Source organism: Hypomesus nipponensis, chromosome 4 (genome assembly GCF_054491055.1).
Source record: "Hypomesus nipponensis isolate SF chromosome 4, ASM5449105v1, whole genome shotgun sequence".
Classification (NCBI taxonomy): domain Eukaryota; kingdom Metazoa; phylum Chordata; class Actinopteri; order Osmeriformes; family Osmeridae; genus Hypomesus; species Hypomesus nipponensis.
The window spans coordinates 4,408,294-4,431,310 of record NC_140364.1 but is presented as its reverse complement, the minus strand read 5'-3'; the positions used below and the strand labels follow the sequence as shown (position 1 = coordinate 4,431,310).

The 23,017-nt window shown below is 40.4% G+C and overlaps 5 protein-coding genes across 6 annotated transcripts; 4 read left to right on the top strand and 1 right to left on the bottom strand.

The window, feature by feature from the left end:
• Window positions 1–43: 43 nt before the first annotated feature.
• On the top strand, window positions 44–2,774 carry pex11b (peroxisomal biogenesis factor 11 beta). Its single transcript, XM_084695391.1, has 4 exons — window positions 44–359; window positions 687–802; window positions 947–1,148; window positions 1,271–2,774. Exons 1-4 carry the CDS (start codon window positions 304–306, stop codon window positions 1,701–1,703), a joined length of 807 nt encoding a protein of 268 aa, XP_084551517.1. The 5' UTR covers window positions 44–303; the 3' UTR covers window positions 1,704–2,774.
• Window positions 2,775–4,638: 1,864 nt separating this feature from the next.
• LOC146295112 (type-4 ice-structuring protein-like) lies at window positions 4,639–6,034 on the top strand. The gene is made up of 4 exons (XM_084697202.1): window positions 4,639–4,703; window positions 5,057–5,129; window positions 5,278–5,410; window positions 5,636–6,034. Exons 2-4 carry the CDS (start codon window positions 5,078–5,080, stop codon window positions 5,847–5,849), a joined length of 399 nt encoding a protein of 132 aa, XP_084553328.1. The 5' UTR covers window positions 4,639–4,703; window positions 5,057–5,077; the 3' UTR covers window positions 5,850–6,034.
• Window positions 6,035–9,308: 3,274 nt separating this feature from the next.
• lix1l (limb and CNS expressed 1 like) lies at window positions 9,309–14,792 on the top strand. The gene is made up of 6 exons (XM_084697196.1): window positions 9,309–9,826; window positions 10,866–11,029; window positions 11,306–11,446; window positions 11,651–11,746; window positions 12,309–12,386; window positions 13,050–14,792. The coding sequence occupies exons 1-6, from the start codon at window positions 9,508–9,510 to the stop codon at window positions 13,293–13,295; spliced, it is 1,044 nt and encodes a 347-aa protein (XP_084553322.1). The 5' UTR covers window positions 9,309–9,507; the 3' UTR covers window positions 13,296–14,792.
• A 417-nt stretch (window positions 14,793–15,209) lies between these two features.
• On the top strand, window positions 15,210–20,453 carry sf3b4 (splicing factor 3b, subunit 4). Of its 2 annotated transcripts, none has more exons than XM_084696887.1 (6): window positions 15,210–15,336; window positions 16,200–16,328; window positions 17,461–18,003; window positions 19,038–19,208; window positions 19,515–19,676; window positions 20,133–20,453. In XM_084696887.1, exons 1-6 carry the CDS (start codon window positions 15,303–15,305, stop codon window positions 20,303–20,305), a joined length of 1,212 nt encoding a protein of 403 aa, XP_084553013.1. In that variant the 5' UTR covers window positions 15,210–15,302; the 3' UTR covers window positions 20,306–20,453. The 2 variants fall into 2 exon arrangements, with proteins under 2 accessions (XP_084553013.1, XP_084553012.1); XM_084696886.1 differs by having other exon boundaries at window positions 17,461–18,030.
• A 143-nt stretch (window positions 20,454–20,596) lies between these two features.
• LOC146295109 (brain and acute leukemia cytoplasmic protein-like) lies at window positions 20,597–22,986 on the bottom strand. The gene is made up of 3 exons (XM_084696888.1): window positions 22,754–22,986; window positions 22,024–22,148; window positions 20,597–21,738 (listed from the first exon to the last, which is right to left on the bottom strand). The coding sequence occupies exons 1-3, from the start codon at window positions 22,878–22,880 to the stop codon at window positions 21,610–21,612; spliced, it is 381 nt and encodes a 126-aa protein (XP_084553014.1). The 5' UTR covers window positions 22,881–22,986; the 3' UTR covers window positions 20,597–21,609.
• Window positions 22,987–23,017: the final 31 nt, after the last annotated feature.

The window sequence follows — 23,017 nt, the reverse complement described above, 5'->3', positions numbered from 1 at the left end:
TAGGTGGCGGTGTACGGATGTGTAAATTGGATGCAATCCGCCAACCAAATCTAAAGAAGATTAGTCTTGCTTTACCTTGCTAAGTAAGCTACATTCACCAGATATAGCTAATCGAAGTAAACAAGTGTCAGTCAAAGTTAACCTAATGGTTTCCGTGGCATCGAACATTTTAGCTGTCTATCACATTTTTTACTGCACAGATATAACAGCACTATTTCGGGAATTCCAACTTGGTTAGCTACATAAACCAACGACCTTACTGGTAATCACGGTTGCAAGCGAAAGTTGCCGTTTTCTTGGAGGATGGATTCTTGGGTTCGGTTTAATGCTCAGAGCCAAGCAAAGGAAAGAGTTTTCAGGTAGTGTATATTTTAAAATTAAAGTTTTAAAGTTGTGTTATTTGTTAGGAAGCTATTAGCTCTAGCTATCTTGTTTCATCCATAATGTACCAACACTAAAAGCTGTTGCGAACAAGAAATATACCAATGCCACTGTACAGTACTGCTAGAAGGTCCTTTTTTGTCCCCAGCTGTTACTGGAATATGTATTCAAACGTTGGCAAAATACTTTAGCTCAAAGTCAATGCATGTTGCATGTTGACATTTAAGGAAAACAGTGGGCTAAATTTAAATTATTTGTGAAATTGTATAGTTTGGCAATGATCTAACATGCATTTTGTCATTCAGGGCTGCACAGTATGCTTGTACGTTGTTGGGCTATACCCTTCAGAAGGGTGGGAAAGGTTTGGAATTCCTGAATACCGTTAAACAGCTAGAAACCCAAATGAGTCTCATGAGAAAATGTAAGTGAAACATTAGAGTTGTCTCAGCGGCATCTCCTTTTGCATTGCGTCATGTTTAACTGGCGTCTTGTATTGTGCTTCCCAATCTCCCTGACTTGTATCTAATTTCTGTCTTTGTCTTCATAAAAACCCATATTAACACAGTGATGCGTTTGGGGAACTCTGCAGAGGCCCTGGAGGCAGCAAAGCGAGCGGTACACCTCTCTGACAGTGTGTTGCGATTGTGCCTGACCGTAGCCCACCTCAACAGGGCAATGTACTTTGCCTGTGACAATGTCCTTTGGGCCGGTAAGACAGGCCTCTTGCCAGAACTGGACCAGAACAAGTGGAGCCAGAGGTCCTTCAGGTGACGTGAGCTTGATAAGCATGTTGCATTCAGTCCTCAAGTTTTGGTTTGTTTAATTTTCCTAAGTGGTCTCTCTCTCTCTCTCTCTCTCTCTCTCTCGTTCCCCTTTTCTTACTCTACAGGTACTACCTCTTTGCCCTCATCCTCAACCTTACCCGCGATGCCTATGAGATAAGCCTTCTCATGGAGCGTGAGGTGCGCTCCAACAGCACTTCAAAGTCCGGCTCTTCCTCCTTTACCCCGTGTCCCCTCGTGCCGGAAAACAGCGACACCCCCTCCCCCATTTCCCCAGCCTCTTTCTCTAGACTCCCTTCTGCATTGATCCCGTTCCTCTCCAGGCGCCTGCACCGACAATTCCACTTGCTTGTAACAGTGCTGCGCAGCAACCCGCCTCTGCTGCTGGACCTGTTGAAGAATGCCTGTGACATTTTTATCCCCCTGGACAGGCTGGGAATTTACCCTACTGGGCCAGGCTTTGTTGGGGCCTGTGGCCTTGCCTCTTCAATCATCTCCATACTCACCATTATTCACCCCTGGTTGAAGCTCAAGCCCTGAGGAATGGGGATCTCAAGAGTACCAAGTGCAGGTGGAGTTAGGTGAGGTCAAATGTGGCATTGTAGGAGAGGTTCTTGAGATGATAGCCGTTTACGGGTAGTTCTATCAACCTAAGGACCTGAATTTTTCAATTATTAAGCTGCCCTCAATCTCTTGGTTTGAATGGTAAGAAAGGTCTGTCATATAAAATATAGTTGTATTGAACTATTTACACATATAAGGCTAGACTTGCAAACATCTTGATATCTGGACCTACAGTACCAGAGTTATCAGATTGGCCATATCTTTATTAATTGGAAAGGTTACATTTTACAAGGCCACAGTTTTATGTTGCGTTTTTGTGTTGGCAATGTGTGATGTCAGGAATGTCGAGGGGGAAATCGCAAATAGTTATAGAACATATAGCCGTGTGGACCACACATAGCATTTGGCCATGCTTTGATACCAACATTTAATAACTTTTTTTTCTTCTCTGATAATTGTGTGGGTAGAGCAGCCAACACAGAAACCGTAACACCTCACTAATGTTTGTGTTAAAAAGCAATGTGTTGGTCCCATACTCATTGACTGCAACTGTTGTTTCCTAAGATGCACTGATTTTACATTTAATTGGTATTGTATTAGACTTGTACTACAAACAAAGTAATCCATGTTTGGAATGTCCACGTACTTTAGCCAGTTTGGAAGAGATCAGCGCAATACAGCATTAGATGACTTTGCAACAATTTTTTCTAAATGGTAAGCGCAATCAGGTATGCAGAGGTATTTTCAGAAACAGAAAGCTTTCTTGTACAGGTCTAAAACTGTAAATATGTTACTATATATGAATAGGCTAATGACCAATTAAAATACATATATAACATTTTGTTTTCTTTTAATTTAACATTGGTGTTTTCTATGGGAAGTTATTCACACACAAGGAAAAAATCAGGTTCCGAGATTTTACAGAAACGGGACAGCCAATAATCTACTACTATTTTCAGTAGTAAATGATTATGACTGACTTTGACTTAAAGGGAGGGGAGGGGGGTATTCATCCATGTAAGTGAAAATAAATCTGCTGTAACATTCTGTGCATGTGCTGTTTACCTCACTTCGGAACACAATATGGCTGCATAGTCAAATACAACTTGGGTTACCCAATTGCTATCGCGATCGCTTTCATGTTGTGAAATGTTCCTTTAAGAGGAACGTTGTCAGTTGGTAGTAGTGTAGACTGTCCAAGACCCACTTGACAGCCAGTTACTCCGTCACTTTCTGCTCTGTCGTCCAGCGGATGTAGATTCTTTACAGTGATAACAGACATGTAGACTCCTTACAGTGATAACAGACATGTAGACTCCTTACAGTGATAACAGACATGTAGACTTCTTACAGTGATGACAGACATGTAGACACCTTACAGTGATAACAGACATGTAGACACCTTACAGTGATGACAGACATGTAGACTCCTTACAGTGATAACAGACATGTAGACTCCTTACAGTGATGACAGACATGTAGACTCCTTACAGTAATAACAAACATGTAGACTCCTTACAGTGAAAACAGACATGTAGACTCCTTACAGTTAAAACAGACATGTAGACTCCTTACAGTTAAAACAGACATGTAGACTCCTTACAGTGAAAACAGACATGTAGACTCCTTACAGTGAAAACAGACATGTAGACTCCTTACAGTGATAACAGACATGTAGACTCCTTACAGTTAAAACAGACATGTAGACTCCTTACAGTGATAACAGACATGTAGACTCCTTACAGTGATAACAGACATGTAGACTCCTTACAGTGATAACAGACATGTCAGGAGCCTCATCACCCCTGACACTTCTGTTTTCATTGGAAAGGACAAGCTGGAGTCTGGCTGAGTCCTTACACAGTGCAACATAAGTTAAGACTTGTGACAATCTTTCAACATGTAAAACTTGACCTAGCAACTAGAAGCAATTTATACATATCTTAATCATATCTGACAATAAAATACTTGAACTTGAACTATCAGTATCTGAAAAAAACAGATGGTGTTTGCTTCCAATTATGACCTTTGAACTGTTCTATATCAGTGGTATTAGTGATTGATGAATTCAGCATTTTTTTAAGCTAAGGGGCACTATGTATCTATAGTTTCTATTGTTTGAGAGTGGGAATTCCATTTTCCCTACTGTATTTATCACTAACATAGTAGAGATTGTACTGTGAGTAGTGATTGTACATGTCAAACACCTCACATTCTAGAGCCTTTTGCTTAATTTTGAAGACAACATTGACTCTTCTTTGAGTTCTAAAAACAAACAGCTCTATCCATCTAATGGACATAAACAGCTATCGTTCAAATATGATATTGTCAGGTGTTGCAGATTATGATAATGCGAGCACAATGAAATCCTGATATCAAACAAATGCAACAATTCTATAAATAACTTAATATGAAAACATGAAAATAAAATACACACATTTCGAGCATCAGGAGGGTATTCCATTTTCTGTTTACTAGCAAATTAAGTTGTTTTATCAATATTCATGATTGGTTTACTTATCCATACTGTTGGTTATTAGTTTAACACTACGTCAGGAAATAAAACTAAGTATATTACATTATCATGTAATTGATAGAAGAATCTGTTGTAGTCACCTCTTCTTGTCCCTTTTAATGGTCAGTCTAAACTCATATTTAGTTGAAACAGTGATGTTTTCACAGGATTGAAAGTTCTCTGTTCTTTCTTTAATCAGAAACTTTGATAAGCCACTGGGTAATGAGTAATACCACGTAGGATAGGGACCCTTGGACTTTAGAGCGGATTGTTTTAGTGGCAGATTGAGCAACAAGGGTCACTCTAATGTTATACACTAGGATAAACAGCCAATGAGGAGGCAGTATGAGGCCAACCTAGCCAATAAGGCTAAATCTGTAATATTCTCAGTATCTTCTGAGCAGCTATAAGAGCCACAGGAATCAAAAGTATACACGGGTCATAACATTCCTGCCAAACAGGTGAGTCTCTCTTCGTCTCTCTCGTCTGTCTACCGAACTCAGGATCGATTTCATATGTGCATTATCTGTAACTTAACTGAGAAATACTTAAATTGCTAGCTATTCCAAACTGCATTGTTAACTACAAAGATTAACTTCATAAATTAGTAGTACAAGAAATATACAAATATAATATTTATAAATTGAATGACTGATTTGACAATTTATTAACCCGTTACAACAAACTGTTACATAGTTTGGAATAGGACATTTTTCATCTGTTGTAATTGTGTCTTTAGGTTACACTTTGTGACATACAAGAAAAACATATACCTTTCCAAAGCTTATAATACATGTTAATTTTTTATTTCAAGGTTCACCATTCAAAATCCACCATGAAGTTCTCCCTTATTGCAGCCGTTCTTGTCGTACTTGCTTGCGCAAATGGTATGAGCACATTCTTGAAGTTGTATTTCTATACTGTAAAATGCATTTATTTAGTTGTCAAAGATCATGTTTTATTAACACCTCAAATATTGTTTATTGAGTGTTTGTATTGACTGATTTTAAACACTGATTTATTGATTTTCTTTAGGAAGTCAATCTGCTGAAGCCCCTGAACTGGACAAACTGAAGCAGTACTTTGAAGACATTACGAGCCAACTGGTCTCTGCTACCCGGGACTTATCAGATAAGATCGATGCACAGCAACTGGCCGGCCAGGCACAGTAAGTAACATTAGTACCTATCACTACATTAATGTATTACCTTTTGTATAGGCGTATGTATAGGTGGCCTTTTGTGACACAGGCTGAGGAGTAGTTGACCACAGCGAGCCACCATATGAAACAGCAGCCAATGTGATTTGAGCCATCCAGTTGGGGTTGTGATCTGCATGAACCAATTTGTATGCATGACCAGTAAGCATGTGCTGCTGTTTGTGTCTCTGAAAGGACCCTCCTTCAAGAGGGGAAGACTCAGCTGGAGCCTCTGGCAGCCCAGATCCAGGAGCAACTCAAGCCCCTCTCCGCCAACATCGAGGAACATCTGAAGCCCCTCGGTGAAAACCTGAAGGCCCAACTCAAGCCCATGGTCGACAACTTCCAGACTCAGATGGAAGACATGCTGCGTAAACTGATGGACCAGGCCAAGGCTATTGGAAACTAAATGGAGCTCCAGTAATTCCCTATTTTGGGTCAAATGTAGTCACCATCAACGCTTTCATTCTTGACCATCCACATGACGCCAAACATCAGACATTCACAGGCTGTTGACCTATCTGTCCCATAACATCAGTTGTCGATAGAGATGGACGTTACTCAAATCACCATTAAAATTGGGAACTTGTTCCATATGGTCTATTTTTGTATTTGTTTATTTGACATATTACATACACATTTTATGCATTATATATATGGTATATATATATATGGTGAGGCTATATTTATATATATATATATATACATATATATACATGTATTTATTAGTACACATCTGTGTATATTCTTACAGTGTTTTGCAAGCTTTTGTCTACAATTGAACAGTTTTCAAAACGGTCTAACCCCAACCCTATGGAACCTAAGCCAAACATGATAATTGCTTACATATTATTTTTCAGGACAACCAGGGGCTACGAGACAATGCTTCAATATTTGAACTAGACAGACCTAGTTGTATTTAACATTAATGAGGAACAATATCCCCCCCAAAAATAGTCAACCAAGTTTTGTATAAGATGTCACATGTAGAAAGGGTAGGAAAATATATATCTAGTCTATGACATTTGTGAGATTTAGGAGTCTGAGAAAACCAATATACACAGGAGTCTGCAAGCAACTAAATCCTTGGTGGAAATTGAATAGATACGCTATAATATAAATCACTTTAAGTTTCAGTAGCGTCACACCAATGTCTGGACTCTGGAATGTACCCAGAGACATTGAGGTCAGACATTCACTGATGCTGTTGCCAAAACAAAACAACTTTGCCAGTGTCATTATAGTTGATTCAGCTCTCAACAAAACAATATCCAGACAAAACAATACTGTATAAATGAACTGTGTTGAGGCTGCTACAGTAGGTTATTGATTTGGTTTATGTACATTTGGGCAGCCGTATAAAGGGAGTAATCGATAATGTATGGTGGTATTGCATTTCCGTTTGGCACCTGGCTTGTTATGGTCATCTTATTCTATTATCTCCAGTCAAAATATCAAAAACTGTCTTCTCCAATAATTGTTTTCTGTTCTCAAACCTGGGTCACAATAATAGATTTTTTATATAAGATTTTTTGCTAAAGGAAAAAAAAACACTCAAATTAGCTTAGCATCCCATTTCGGAATCAGAATCAGAAAGGGTTTTAATCGCCATGAAAGTTTGCACAGACAAGGAATTTACTTTGGCAGGAAGTTGCATACATTAAACATATAGGTTAACTTAAATATGTGGTCTAACTGTACAAAAGGAACAAAAATTGCTAATTGCAATGTGGCAAAGTGTCATCGTGCAGATTGTAATTAAGTCATTAAAGTCAGTGTGAGCCCTTGGCCTTGTTGAAGAGGCCAACAGCGGATGGAAAGAAAACTGTTCTTATGGTGTACGGTTTTGGTCCTCATGGACCACAGCCTTCTGCCGGAGGGGAGTAGCTGGAACAGGGAGTGTCCAGGGTGTGAGGAATCGGCCACAATCTTCCTCGCTCGCCTCAGGGGTCCTCGAGGTGTGCACGTCCTAGAGGGTAGGCAGATTGCAGCCGATCATCTTCTCGGCAGTGCGGATAATACGCTGCAGCCTGCTCTTGTCCTTGGCAGTGGCAGCAGCGTACCAGATGGTGATGGAGGAGGTGAGGATGGACTCAATGATCGCTGTGTAGAAGTGCACCATCATTGTCTTTGACAGGTTGAATTTCTTCAGCTGACGTAGGAAGTACACCCTCTGTTGTGCTTTCTTGGTGAGGGAGCTGATGTTCAGTCCCCACTTGAGGTCCTGGGAGAGGATGGTACCCAGGAAGCGGAAGGACTCCACAGTGTTGACTGGGGAGTCGCACAGGGTGATGGGGGCGAGTGTGGCTGTATTCTTCCTGGAGTCCACAAACATTTCCACTGTCTTAAGAGCATTGAGCTCTAAGTTGTTCTGGCTACACCAGGTCACCAGGTTGTCAGCTTCCCACCTGTAGTCAGACTCGTCCCCGTCAGAGATGAGCCCAATGAAGGTGGTGTCGTCCGCAAACTTCAGAAGTTTGACAGATGGATGACTGGAGGTGCAGCTGTTGGTGTACAGGGATAAGGGCAGAGGGGAAAGGACGCAGCCCTGAGGAGATCCGGTGCTGATTGACTGGGAGTCAGAGACTTGTATTACCAGCTTAACACACTGCTTCCTCTCAGACAGGAAGTCTGTGATCCACCTGCAGGTGGAATCAGGCACGTTCAGCTGGGAAAGCTTGTCCTGAAGCAGAGCTGGGATGATGGTATAGAAGGCAGAGCTAAAGTCCACAAACAGGATTCTGGCGTAAGATGCTGGGGAGTCCAGGTGCTGTATAGCAAAGTGGAGGGCCAAGTTAACTGCGTCAGCCACAGACCTGTTGGCTCTGTAGGCAAATTGCAGGGGGTCCAGTAGAGGGTCTGTGATGGATTTAAGGTGTGCCAGCACCAGGCGCTCAAAAGAGGTCAGGGCGACCTCTGTGGTAATGAATTGCCTACATCAGAGACGGAATAGTCAGGCTTAACATTAAGCCAGGAGCACAGTGAGTCGAGTGAGAGACGAGTGAGAGACAGTGAGAGATGAGCCGGAAATTCAACATGGTGCTGACCATACCTCGGTTTTGTGAGCTTCAATGTGCCACTGAGGACTTAACCTACCACAGAAACTATACGCCATCTTAATCAACAAATTGATGCTTGGTGTACTTGGTGTAAAAATATCTATGAGTTCTCCATGTCAAAGCCTAGGGAATGCCTTTTCCAGCAGAATTGCCCTAAAATATATCTTTAAAATCCCCTATGGCGGAAATTCATGTAATTCTATTTATTATAAAAATACATATACATTCCATGCAGTAGTAGCCCATTGTTAAAAATAAATATGGTCTATGTTTTTTTTTGCATTTGCAAGTTTGGTAAATTTGGGCCTGCTGTCACGCTAGTGGGGGTCTGGGGGGCTGATGTTACACTAGGGGTGCCACTGCACTATTATTATTATTTACAAAGCACTACCCCAAACACCAAATTGTCAAAGGCTCTGATGGGATCAGCTTTGTTTTCGTTACTGTGTTGCACAATAATCAAGGTACTAAAAGCTGTTCCCTGCAAAGCTGTGGGATAGGTTACTTAATAGCAAGTGGCCTACTTAAATTAAAGGTAGAGCTATAATGAAAGGCGTTCAAATATTGCTGATGAAAAAGGAGCGTGCAATCTATTTAAGTTACACAGTGGTGGCAGGCTACTTGTGGTGGAGACAGGTAGGCTAACCATGGATTAATTAGGCTAATTTAAATTAAGCTGTACTGGTGTGACCTATAATTTTTTAAGTTGCTGCAATTGCTGAATATTTTTTACCCGATTTTTTAAAGCACCGCAATGAAGTGCGCCCTCTAGCGTTTATATTGTTTACCAACCCCTTCTCAGATTTCTACGCCATAACGGGGTATGTGGAGGCCTCGTCAAAAGCGATCATCCTATTACTTCTTTTAAACCAGAATCTAAAAACTATTCTGTACATTGGACCATGGTCTAACAAATCAAGCTTCGCTTATTTTGCTTAGAACTCCTTTTTATCATAGCCGACCGATTGGTTTCTATCGTTTTTTGGATTGATTATTTAGAGGGGAACAATGGAATCTATCCGTCCTCAGCGACTTCAACCAGGGATAGGATTTGGGGTTGGATCAACAGGGACTATGCGTTCTTCTCTCCGACCCGGGGTAACAATTCAACCCGTACCTCTACTGCCGTCTCCGGCCTCAATGTATGCTTCCTCCGGCCCGCCACCACCTCTTCAACTACACAGCTTCCATGGAACTATTGGTGCGGGACTTGGAGCCGGAGTGTCTGGTTTCGGGCTCTGCAATCCAGGGAACCCTACAGTGTTGAAGGAGGCAGTGGAGGCTGTGGTGCGAAGTTTTGCGAAGCATACCCAGGGCTATGGCAGAGGTAACCCAGACCAAATAAGTGACGTTTTGTTTGGTTTAATTTTGTGTTATTGTTGCTATTATTGCACTGCGCAAAAAGGCAGACAGCCCCGTGGCACTAACCACCGTATAACTGTTAAAACTGACTTCAGCCAATTATCTTCTGTAGTCTAGTCTACTTTATTGGATTTGTGCACGCTGTGGATAAAGGCGTCTGATAGGCCTAGATCAATAAAATGTAGGACAGTAGGCTAATTGGAATGGAAATTAAATGTGTGACGGAGTAGGCTAATCGCATGTTATAGGCTAGTTTCCAAATGCATTGACATAGAGCACTTTAGCCACACTCTCTCACATTTTTTAGTAATTATTACCTAGTATTATTCCGAACATGACAACATTCACCATGTTAAGGGGTCACATAGGCTAGCCCCAACAGCAAAAATAGGATATTCTGAAATAGGCCATAATCCGAAAATTTTCGATGAGGACGTGAATATGCCGAAATTATTCGGGTTTTAGGAGCATTCCTTACATAGCCTACAGCGTATTCGTCATCTGCATCTCAATTGGGGGGTTTCCCGGAGTTTGCGAGACAAGCTTTCAGTTTTTTTTCTGTCTGTTAAGGTCATCTATGTGCATTAGGTTACAAACCAACGGCCATTTAGGCTTATTTGGACTAAGCACGGCTGGGACTATTAGTGGAACATTTTCGTAACACATGTAAACAGATGAGTAGGACAGTCAGGGGCGTAGGTTTCATTAGTCTACTTTTTAAATTCGGCTCATCCCCCCCCCCCTCCTCTTCTTGTTTATGAAGAAAATAATATTAAACAAAAGCTGTCCCACCCACATTTGAAAACAAACCTACGCGCCTGAGGAATAGCCTACAGTTGTCTTTTTCGTAATAAGGGCAAAACCCGGAATATTTTGTGCAGTATCCTAACGTAGGCATAGCCTATGTTACTGTTCTTTAGAACAGTCGTTTTCAGTACATAAAATAAATGTAAAGAAAGGTAAAAATCGAAATATGTGCATCTAATAAAATGTCTCCCTTTCAGTTAACGTGGTGGAAGCCCTACAAGAATTTTGGCAAATGAAACAGTCGAGAGGCGCTGACCTCAGGAATGGAGCGCTTGTAGTCTACGAGATGACACCGTCGAACAACCCCCCTTATGTCTGTTATGTTAGTCTACCCGGAGGAAGTTGCTTTGGAAGCTTCCAGGTGAGATTGCTGTTCATAAGATTTGTAATGTTGGCTTCGTTCGGGGATGTGAAACATTTGAGATTAGCATAGTTTGAGTTCTTAAAAAATGTCATGTAGCCAAAGCATTCCAAGGAAAAGTAGCCTAATCTGCGCTGCCATAACATATCCACACAACACAATAACGTTGAATACAAGCTGCTCTAATGGAAATCTCCATAGTATCATAGGTGCAAATGTACATAGGCACTGTTTCATATGTGTTTACAAGTAACTTATTTTTTAAATTATTGACAGTTATGTCCAACCAAGGCCGAGGCAAGACGCAGCGCTGCCAAGATTGCTCTGATGAACTCTGTTTTCAATGAGCATCCCTCTCGAAGGATAACAGACGAGTTCATTGAAAAAAGTGTTTGTGAGGCACTGGCTTCTTTCAATGTGAGTCATTTCTGCATATGAAACACAATTGAGTAATATCATAAGCATCCTTAACTAGCTGGTATTACAGAATGAAATAATGAATTTCTCCCAATCTGTCTAATGCATGTGCAAAGTGCATTCGACAGTGGGGATTTTAAGTGTGTTATCTTAAGAAACTGATTATTCAGTGTATAGGTTCATATACCATATACATGTTACCAGGGAAACAGAGAAGAGGCAGACAACCCCAACACAGGAATTGGGGCATTTCGCTTCATGCTCGAGTCCAACAAAGGAAAGTCCATGCTCGAGTTTCAGGTAAATACGATTTAAATATTTTAAAACCCTCCTCAGTCTTAAATAAATTATATCCATCAAGCAAACAGGAAGTTTCCGAGCAGAAGGGGTTTGGTGGTACAATAATTAATGCTTAAAGTAGTCTGAACGGACGATAGTAAAGATTACTTTACTGTAATAAATATGTCTGCTCCCCAATGATAAATTATTATTATTGCTCTAGAAAACCATAGAATAAGTCTAAAACAACTGTTTCGCAGACGAAATATTTCTAAATGTATTTTCAATTTGAATGGCAATAGCTGTCATTCAAGCTGAATATTCTTATAACCTATATACTGGCAAGGGGCTACCATTCATCATTCATAAAAACATAATAGATGGGAGTTGCAAGTTCGAAGCTTCACTCAAATGCAGTGTAATTTTCTATCCTGGATGTCTTCACAGTTATGTAAACCACCAATTGTTTCCTTCACTTATTTCAATTTTATTTCAATTATAAGGATGTTATAATTCATTTCTACTCATCAAACAGTTTGTTAAAAATGTTACTGGAGTATGCTATGCTGTATCTTTGTTCCAGGAACTGATGACAGTTTTCCAGTTGCTTCATTGGAATGGAAGCCTGAAGGCAATGAGAGAGAGACAATGTTCCCGTCAGGTAAGACCAAGCTTGACAGATAACTCTTACAGTTGACAGGCTTTGTGGGATTTTGTTAAATGGATTTACTGTTTATACACAATATATATTAGTTGAAGTGCACGGCGAGGTGTAGAAAGGGTTACCGTAACCCTAACCCTGCAAAAAATAGGGGCTGCAACAACTTCAGTTTTATTTACTGGCATTACAATTTTACGGTATTTCCAGTAATAAACTGTTTCCCTTAGAATGATTCCTTCTACTGTAGATACAAACTAACTTAATAACCTTTTGGTGTAAAAATCTTGTCACAAATCTACCAACCGCAAACATACAATCAAACACAAATAACTCATGATGATGCAGTATAATGTTTCTAAGTAATATGGCCACACTATAAAATAAATTATTGGAAAAAATGTCCCTACCAATGTTCAAACCAAATTGAAGGCCTTGAACTAAACCAAAAGTAATTGTAAGGTCCTACAAAGCTTTTGTAAAAATGCTTGTAATGTCTTTAGTCTTTGCGTTCTGTAGACCATCAATATTCAAGATAAAATAGAGAATAGATTGCTATTTCTTGAACCTCAAATTGTGGTATTATATAAAAACATATTTTGTGTTTTATCAATCAATACAAACTGTCTTTACAAATCAAATAATTGTTTCTATTTCTGTTCACAGGAAGTGCTGGCTCACTATTCCCACCGGGCACTAGATGATGACATGCGCACCCAAATGGCTGCGGATTGGGTGAATCGGGAGCAGGGAGTGGCTGGCACCATTGCCCAGGAGCTTGCTTCTACAGAACAAGAACTAGAAGAGGCTAGACTGGCAGGCCGAGAATTGCGTTTCCATAAGGAGAAGAAAGACATCCTTATGCTAGCAGTGGGTCAACTTGGCACTGCCACACTACCCTTAAACTGCTAAGTTAAAGCCAGATCCTAAAGCAGTTACTTACATCATTCAATCAATTCAATCATTACTTAGGCAAGATTACCATTGCTTCCATCATTATACCACAAAACAAGTACACCAAAACAGAAACAAATGGGAAGAATGGAAAAGGGGTTGAGATTGGTTGATGCGTGGTGTCTATTCCCATATTTTGCCTTTACTGATGAATGTATCAGAAATATCAGTGTGCTGCCAAACACATGTTGTTAATGTGTCTGCATAGCAGCTTAATCCATTATTTTTTTAATTAGTGCTCATGCATAATGAGCAAGACTGAGACTGTTAACAATCAATCCTCATTTATCCGTACTGCCATTCTGAACGTATTTTATGCATAGCTGGACAATGCAGTCTTTCAGTGATTTGGCTAGATTTGATGAAAACATGCTATGAAATTGGCCAGGACAGTTGCTTGACCTTTCAAATGTATGGACCAATGGTAATATTGTTGGGAATCTTCCCTTCTTTTTGATATCACATCTTGTGCAAGAATTTTCAGAGACCGATTCTATAGTGTCTGGAAGGTCGGACAAGTTAGTCAAATGTATTTAATCAAAGTTGTTTGAAACATTATTTGATCATCAACAAAGTTGAGCATTAATTGAAGCCATCACCAAAGGGATATATCACGTTTTTGAAGCCCAGTATCAAATTACAGAATACAGTATATATATATAGTTAGTTATATAGCATTACAAATGTACCTGAACCTTTATATGTCTAAGTATTGCTACAATGCCCTGACAGACTGATGCTGTTGTAGTGTAATGGTGAGAAAAGTGAACAATTTAAGATGTTTTGGACACAATGTTTTCATTAACCATACTTTCCACTTGCAAGGGGGAAAATACTTACTGAAACTAATCAGATTTATTTTGTAAGCCTACTGTCATAAAACTCTGCATCCTTCTACACTTCTGCACGCAAAAGTGCAAAACGTTGCTTAATAATTACAATCTTGGAGACATCATATAATTGGTTTGGAACTACCAAAGTGATACATGAAAATGTTTCCATTTAAATATGTTTTTACGAAGGAATACTTGTATGCTTATTTTACAGACAATAGCCACAACTCAATACATTTTATTGAAGCCATATAATTGTCTTTCATTCCATTAAGTGTTTGCTATTTTCTGTCAGTGTGATAACCAAGATAAGAATACAGGCTATTTTGAGTTTATTGTTAGTTCCAATAATACAGTCTGTTTATATAGTTTTCCAGTCCAAAATAGCACCATTTATCATCTGTTGTATCTTGGACATATCCAAGTTACCTTGCTTTAAAAAAGCCTTCATTTTATCGTGTAAACAAACAAAAAAACACATCTTTGACTTTTAACTTTTTAACTGAGCATGAATTTGAAATTGTTTATCTACTTATTTTATACAGAGTGGCATTTTTTTATTACCGTTTTCAACAATTTGTACCTGAATTTATATACAGTTAATAAAAATGTCATGAAACAACCTTCAATTTGATTTTAATGATTGCGTCTCAAAATCTACTTAATTTGCCAAGTAAGTTTGCACAAACAAGGAATTTACTATGGCAAGAAGTTGCATATGGTAAACATGTAAGAGTTTTAAAAATAAAATGTATAAAATATAAAATATAGAAAATGTACAACAGTATCTAAATAATTTGAACTACTACTATACAATGTAAAAAAGTAATATAGGCCTACAATACAAATAAAATAAGATATAAAGAAGAGTGCAATGTGATTTATTCTAGATCAAGTGGTGTGTTTTGTAATGTTTACATCAGATGGATATATACAAGCATAGAAATACAGTCAGTGGTTTGTCATTAGTTAGTGCCAATCTCATAAACGAAGGGGTCCGTCTCCCTGTCTCTGGCTTACTTTCCAGCGCAGTAGGTGGCGGTAATGAAGCAATCACGGTACTTGCCAGTCCTCAATAAACACCATAGAAGAAGGAAAATAAAACGGAAAAGCCTAACACGCGACGTTAAACATGGCGGCGGGGCCAATTTCGGAGCGGAATCAAGGTAGTCTATAATTAATAATAATTTGACATGTATCTCCAGTTAAATGTATAGTTGGTCAATGCATGTTTACATTAAATTGCAGCCGTGACACGTCTAAGTTAGAGGTCTCCTTTCGTGCAACTGACCTGACGTCTCCAATTCGTCGGACAAAGCAGCATACAGCTAGGCTAGGCTAACGAGGTGGCTACCACTAACTGTCGGTTCCTAGCTGTTTTTAACGTTTAGCTAGCACCAAAGAATTTATATTGATTATCTGTGCTGTTGTCCAGTAACTCCAGTTGGAATTTTCATTCCACAATCGCGGCGCGCTACCAAAGCTAGTTACTGTTACCATAAAAGCATCAGTGTCGCCTCTTGTGCTTCTATACTCTTTGCTAGCACTGATGATGGCCACAGGTAGACCGCTGCTAGCGTAGTAGTTAAGGTAGCTAGCTTACAACTTTATGAATGGGTTCCCGGAGAAAATATAATGATAGTCTTCATTCTAAATAGTAGGACTGCCGTTTTCGAGATTTCTTAGCGGGGGGGGGGGGGGGGGGGGGGGTCTGCTGAATAAAGATTGTGTATCTCTATACTATACCTTGTACATTTGTATGTTAATTATGCTCCTAAACCAATACCTTGACATGAGGTACTGTAGCTCTTGCTATAGTTATAGTAGCCTAATTATAACCTGTTAAGTGACGTAGGCTATATTAGAGACAGTAGAAGTAAAGTCATGTCTGAGAAATGAGTAGCTGACCAAGGACATCATTTCACTAATGGGGATTATGGTGGAGAAGCATCAATGAGCATAAATTATGAATGTTGTATTGAATGTAAATAAAACAAATGTACATGTTATTAACCTATTCTGTTTACAGATGCCACCGTGTATGTGGGTGGTCTGGATGAGAAAGTGTCTGAGCCACTTCTGTGGGAGCTCTTCCTACAGGCCGGGCCAGTCGTCAACACGCACATGCCGAAAGACAGAGTCACTGGACAACACCAGGGTGAGTTAGAAAAGGCACATATTTGCTCATTTATTTGTTCGTTGGATTATTCCGTCCCCAAAGCCAACCATTCGGCTATTCCAGGTAGAAAACTGATTCCCCAAACAATCCTATCAGATACCTAAAGCTTGTTTGTGCAATGGAAATGAGAGAATAGGGAGGAAGTTTTGAGGCTCAAATGATTTTCAGACCTGCTTCTGTTTCATAGAGCTAGAGCCTCGTGAAGCAATGTCTTATGCAGTAGATAACTCTAGTAAGTTGTTGGGGAAGCTAAAAATGGATTGGTTTGGGAAAATATAAAGTTTTTTTTTTTGGAGCCAGTAACCAAAATTTGCTTTCCAGTGAGAACAAAAGCTTCATAGGGATTTTTAGTGAATTAATTTGTAGTTTAGCTTTTATGCCTAAATGGATGCATTCCATCCATGACCAAATGGGAAACATTTATTTACCTAACTTACTGTATGCACCCTATAGCCAACTAAGTCCCCAACTTGATCACACCATAATATCAGTTCAGTCAAGACAATCACATGTTAGATTTGAGCATTTATTGTTACATGACATGGACATGTAGATTTCACTTTGGCAGAGTGTATGATCTAAGGGAAGCACTCCCTGCCTCCTCGATGCAACACATACATACATGACATGTGAGGCAGGGAGCAATAGAGATAAAATCACCCGGAGGGATCAGACAGACAGAGCACGGGGTAGAAAGGGGATGGTGGAGGGCGGCAGCAGCACTGATCATGCAACAACCGGGGTGAGTGTGTGCGTATCCGCACGTCTTTTAAAGACGCCTTATCGGACGTGGCCCAATGATATTGCACTGCTAACATGGGTGTGGTAGTAGGTGGAGGAAGGAAGGTGGAGTAAGACGCCTTACGTCCCCGATGACTGACGCGCGCTGCCCGATTGCCCTGCCTGAACTAGCTGCGCTTATCAGTTGTTTTTCCAGTTACAACCTGGATGCCCCAAATAGTTAGTGAGCTTTAGAGCAGGCACATCCAAGGCTGTATTTACATAGTTTTTGCAAGTATGTGTCGATACGTTTTTTTTAATTCAATATTTAGGGACCATAACTCTTGAGTAATTGGATTGGAGTTCAGCATTGTTTTCTGTCACTCCCCAGGTTATGGGTTTGTCGAGTTCCTCAGTGAAGAAGATGCAGACTATGCTATCAAGATTATGAACATGATAAAGCTCTACGGCAAGCCCATCCGGGTAAACAAGGCTTCTGCACACAATAAAAACCTGGATGTGGGTGCAAACATCTTCATTGGCAACCTTGATCCTGAGATCGATGAGAAGCTCCTTTACGACACATTCAGCGCCTTTGGAGTTATCCTTCAGACGCCCAAGATCATGCGTGACCCAGACACGGGAAACTCAAAGGGTTACGCCTTCATCAACTTTGCCAGCTTTGATGCCTCTGATGCCGCTATTGAGGCCATGAATGGCCAGTATCTATGCAACAGGCCTATTACAGTTTCCTACGCTTTCAAGAAGGACTCTAAGGGAGAGCGTCACGGATCCGCTGCAGAGCGCCTGCTTGCCGCCCAGAACCCGCTCTCTCAGGCTGATCGGCCACATCAGCTGTTTGCGGACGCACCCCCGCCGCCTTCTGCCCCGACACCTGTCCTCACCACCCTGGGTACAGGGATGTCCATGCCTGGTAGGAATCCATTCAAATCACCACATGGTAACAGAAAGGCTGAAAGAGATGCAGTTAATGTTGATGGGTTTAAGTATTAATGTATTACATGCGCCATGTTATATTGTTGTTGAACCTAAATTCACTTTAATGCAAGCTGTACACATGTTTCGTCCAATTAACATTCTAGACATTCATGATTATATATTACACATAATGATGACAAGTGCACGGCTTGGGCAGGCAAAGACATGGGATTTTGTCTTTACCTTCCCAAGGCATGCACTTGTCATCATTAAGTGTAAAAATAATTCCAACCCGAATGTCTAGATCAGGGGTTCCCAACCCTGGTCCTCAAGTACCCCCTGACCTGCCTGCTTTAGATGTTTCCCTGCTCCAACACACCTGATTCAAATGAATGGGTCGTTATCTAGTTATGCAGAAGCCTGTTAATGACCATTCATTTGAATCAGGTGTGTTGGAGCAGGGAAACATCTAAAATGTGCAGGACAGGGGGTCCCTGAGGACCAGAGTTGAGATCCACTGATCTAAAACATGCAGGACTGCGGCTCTTGAGAACCAGGGTTGGCCACCCCTTGACTCGTTAGAAATAGACCAATGACTATTCAAGCCCTATTAACTTCCATACATCCTGTGCTGACCTCCAGCATATAGTTTTTTGCACTGCCGTAATAGCTTTGTCTTCTGGTTTACATTTTCTTAAATTGTCACCTGCCTGTGTATGAAACTTAAGTGTCTTGATACGGTGTTGGTCCCCCACAAGCCGGCATAAATACTTCTATGAGCCCTACCATAGATTTCACAGCATGATGGAATCAATTGTATTATACAGTACACCTGTATGAAAGCATCTTTATTTTCGACTCATTTATTCAGGTTGTTTAGTTTGTCACTGATCTGTACATTTTATGGCAAATACACTATTTAAAGTATGCATGTTTTTCTATGTGCACATACGAGATGATTATATTTACTTTGATCTTGGACAGTGTTTGTCAGTTTGAAATATGATTACATTTGATGTCCCATTACAGGCATGCCCCCCCCAGGTGCCTTCCCTCCTGTACCCCCTCCTGGATCCATCCCCCCTGGGATGCCCCCTGGCATGCCCATGCCTCCTGCTCCAGGGACGCCAGGACCACAAGGGGGCAGTGGCCCCCCGCCAGGGCCACCTCCATTCCCACCAGCAGGCATGCATCCTCCAGGTAAAACTGCTATTACTGTAGTTGTTACTCACACTGGAACATCCCAAATAGATACCTGAGATCATTTGTTCCCTCGGCTGTTGCGTTTTTTTAACTGTAAGCTTAGATAATATTGAATACACACTTTAACAAAGCACTGATGGACTCTAGTGTCTTCTAACTTACTGCAGCTTGAGTGACCTAAGTAATTAGTTAGCTATTTGTATTATTTTATAAAGGTAGACTATATCAAATCTATATAGAAGAAAATGAATTGATACTGATGCTTTCCTTCGCACTCAAATTGTAAATTTCTATCTTCCTCAGGAATGCCCCAGATGTCAATGCACCCCCATGGACCCCCAGGTATGGTGCCTCCACCGCCTGGACCCCCGGGATCCAATCAGCACAGGGCACCGCCACCCCCTGGCATGCCCCCACACCCACACATGGGCATGCCTCCAAGAGGCCCCTTTGGTCATCCGATGGGTAAGTGTCCAATTTAGATATTACACCCAGTAGTGACTTCCCATATTCACAAGTCTCTTGACTAGAGTTAGTCTGAAGGCAGTTGTTTATGAGTCTGAAGTCTAACTTATGCACCACGTTAAGAAACTAAAGTACATTTGATGACATGAATAACAGACAGAGCATTTGGTTATGGCTGACTGTGACCTGGAACCATTAGTATTGTGTGTCTCCTTTGAATTGAATTGTAACAAGACGCTTAAAACCATGGCCCCTGCAATATAGGAGAGATGGGTGAAATAACAAAGCCATTTGCTTATTTACTAAAATGGCTTGGATACATTGTCAGATCAAACTTACTTGACTGACCTGGCTATTTCCAGATGGCAATGGTCATCCAAGAGCTTGTTTGCCACCCTTATGGGGCCCAAATGAGTCTTCTATTTATAGTATTTAATCCCCCTGTCCACCTTCCAGGTCACCCCATGCATCCGGGTATGAGAGGACCCCCTCCTCCAATGCCTCCACCAGGTTACGGCGGTGGACCCCCGCGTCCACCTCCCTTCAGCTACCAGAGAGGGCCTCCGATGCCGCCAAGGCCCCCAGGGTCTTTACCTCGGGGCCCAATGAGAGGGCCCATGCCTCCATAGACTGCAGATGATTCAAAAGAGAGGAGATTCGCTTTTTGTTTTTGTTTTTCTACAGATTACAATAGGTGAACAAAATGTTTTTTTATTAATATTTTGTCTTTGTACATATCTCCACCCAGTGAGAAATAAACATTTTAATACATATAAACTGGTGACGTCATACTTCTTTGGTCTACATATCTGTGTAGATATATATTTTGAAGTACAATAGCTACATAACTTCATACATTTTTTTATAATCCTTAAATCACTTTCATCCATGTCAGAATGGGTTGAGTTTAATTTATTTTTGATTGTTACTTTTATTACCATAAAACTAGTTCAGTAAAACAAGACAGGGAATTAACACAAAGGACTGATGACATTGAAGTTATCCAAGTTTAATAAAAATAACATTTCACAAATACTGATCATGGCTTCATGAATTGGAACTCAAATAATTCAACTACAACATTAACTACAACAGTTTTTCTTGGAAATTCATGTATTTAATGAGACTTCGTTTCCATCTATCTAGAACATGGCCAAGCAGTTCCTTCAATTAATGGCTTTCTTTAGTGCAGTAAGATTGACTATCGATAGGTACTTTCCCAAAGTTTTTCCATAAAGAATACTACCCTGGTTTAGATTGGTGTTTAATTGACAAAAGTCTGCCTTATGCATCCATCATACTTTAAAATGAGAAATTATACATATTGGATTAAAAATGTATATTTTTTAAGATAATCTTTAACAAATGAAGCAGATGGTTACAACATATACATGCAACAATGTAAACACAAGTAACTAATGGAGAATGACAACTTATTTTCTCAAAATCTGAAATACATTGTTTTTATTTGAGCTTGATAACAAAAAACCTATAGATCAAAGCCCAACATTAAGTGTCTAACCAACACTGTATAGGCACATGCGTGTTCATAACTTGTCCTTGCAAAGCCCCCTGAAAAAATTGTCTTAGTCCTCAAATGTGAAACTTCAAGACACTGATATCTGGCACAGCACTTCAGGTTGAGCTTGTGTATTTTTATACAAAAATGAATTCAGAGTACAAGCTTACCACGTTTGTTCCATAGTTTGTCCATGCATTAACACACAGTGCACCAAACAGCATCCATGAGCTGCTTGAATAGAGACAATTGACATTTGGCATATCTGATATTTATCTCTGTAAGGCAGAGTGCAGTAATGAAGTGGATGTGGAGTCATAAGCACACACTCAGGAGCAGCTTGTTGGCCCATCCTTTTTCAAACCGTTCATGGCGTTGGTTGGTTATCCTCTTCTCCAAAGGGCCTAGTTGTTTTCACCTTCCATCACAGCTCTGGGCTGCTGTGATATTTTCCCTGCTACCATCGTTCACAGGCTGGACGTCCTTTGGGGGTGCACCACTTGTTTCGTTAGATGCTCTCATTCTTGAGTCTGTGCTCATTTGCTGTTTTAAAGACACAGAAACGTAAAATTAGGCCATCCATTAGGCAATACCAGTCACCCGAACAGTGGTACCCAAAGATTACGATGAGATATCACTGATGAGATATACTGAGATGAGATATTGATGATGAGATGAATACTGAGAAGCCAATTGTAGGTGTTCTGAAGGAGCTCTTTCCACCAACAATCCTGTATAAGTTGCTGTGAAGATTGTACATACAACTGATGAACAACTATCAAAAATCTAGTCTACATCATTGATCTTGTTTGCAGTGACAGGGCCTACTTCATGACAGGGACGGCGTGATCTCCTCTGGTGGATGGGCCCAGTGCTGGTGAGGGGTAGCTTTCCACACTGGGTAGCTGTATTTACCATCCTCTTTTCCTTGTGACTGCCCTCTGTCCCCTTACCTGTGGGGCAAGAAAGGGCACACAGAGAAGCACAGTTGACTGTGGATTTTAGGAATTGAAGCACACAGTCCGTTATTGTATCTGGAATAGTAAATCTGTAATGAGATGACCATTACAGTGCCAATTTAATTACAACAACAAAACTGTAAAACAATCACAAAAATGTTGTATATATGTTGTAACATAATGCAACACTAACCCCCATGACATGATTGGCAGGGATATAAAGACGCTTAACTGGCAAATTTAAATTCATTGTCATACCTCAACTATATAGCCTCATCGATTTTTCTTATTTCGATATTGTAAGTTATTTTTTATGTTGTAGTTCGCCCAACATGTATCCATTCACACTTTATTACTGTCATTGATTTGAATCAATGCGTAATATCTGTAGTAATAAGTGGATAAATATGCAGCTTATCAAATAGGCTACCAATGAAACTTAACCTACTCATTATAGGCTATACTGTCACAGTACAATGAGTAAGTAAAGACTGTTCTACAAAAAAACATTGTATGGACTACAGCCAACCAACCTGCGAATTTTGCATTCTCTACTACCATTCGACTAGACATTTCTTCAGCGCTACAACAATTCTTACTGTTGACTCCGGGGACAGGGGTTTCTATGTCGGTGTTGGTAAGCCACGTAGATTCCGTTTCTCGGGTCCAGCTTTCATGATATCTCGGTTCTATTATAGTGTCCGCCCGACTTCCACCACAACCCATCAGAAAAGCATCCACAGCACCGTTTGCGGGTGTCAATTAAACTGACACAAGGTGCCTATAATCCAATTCAACGCAGCATCTAGAGTCGGTTTCCTCTACCCAGTCTGGTGATGTGCCCTGGTTAATGCACGTACCAC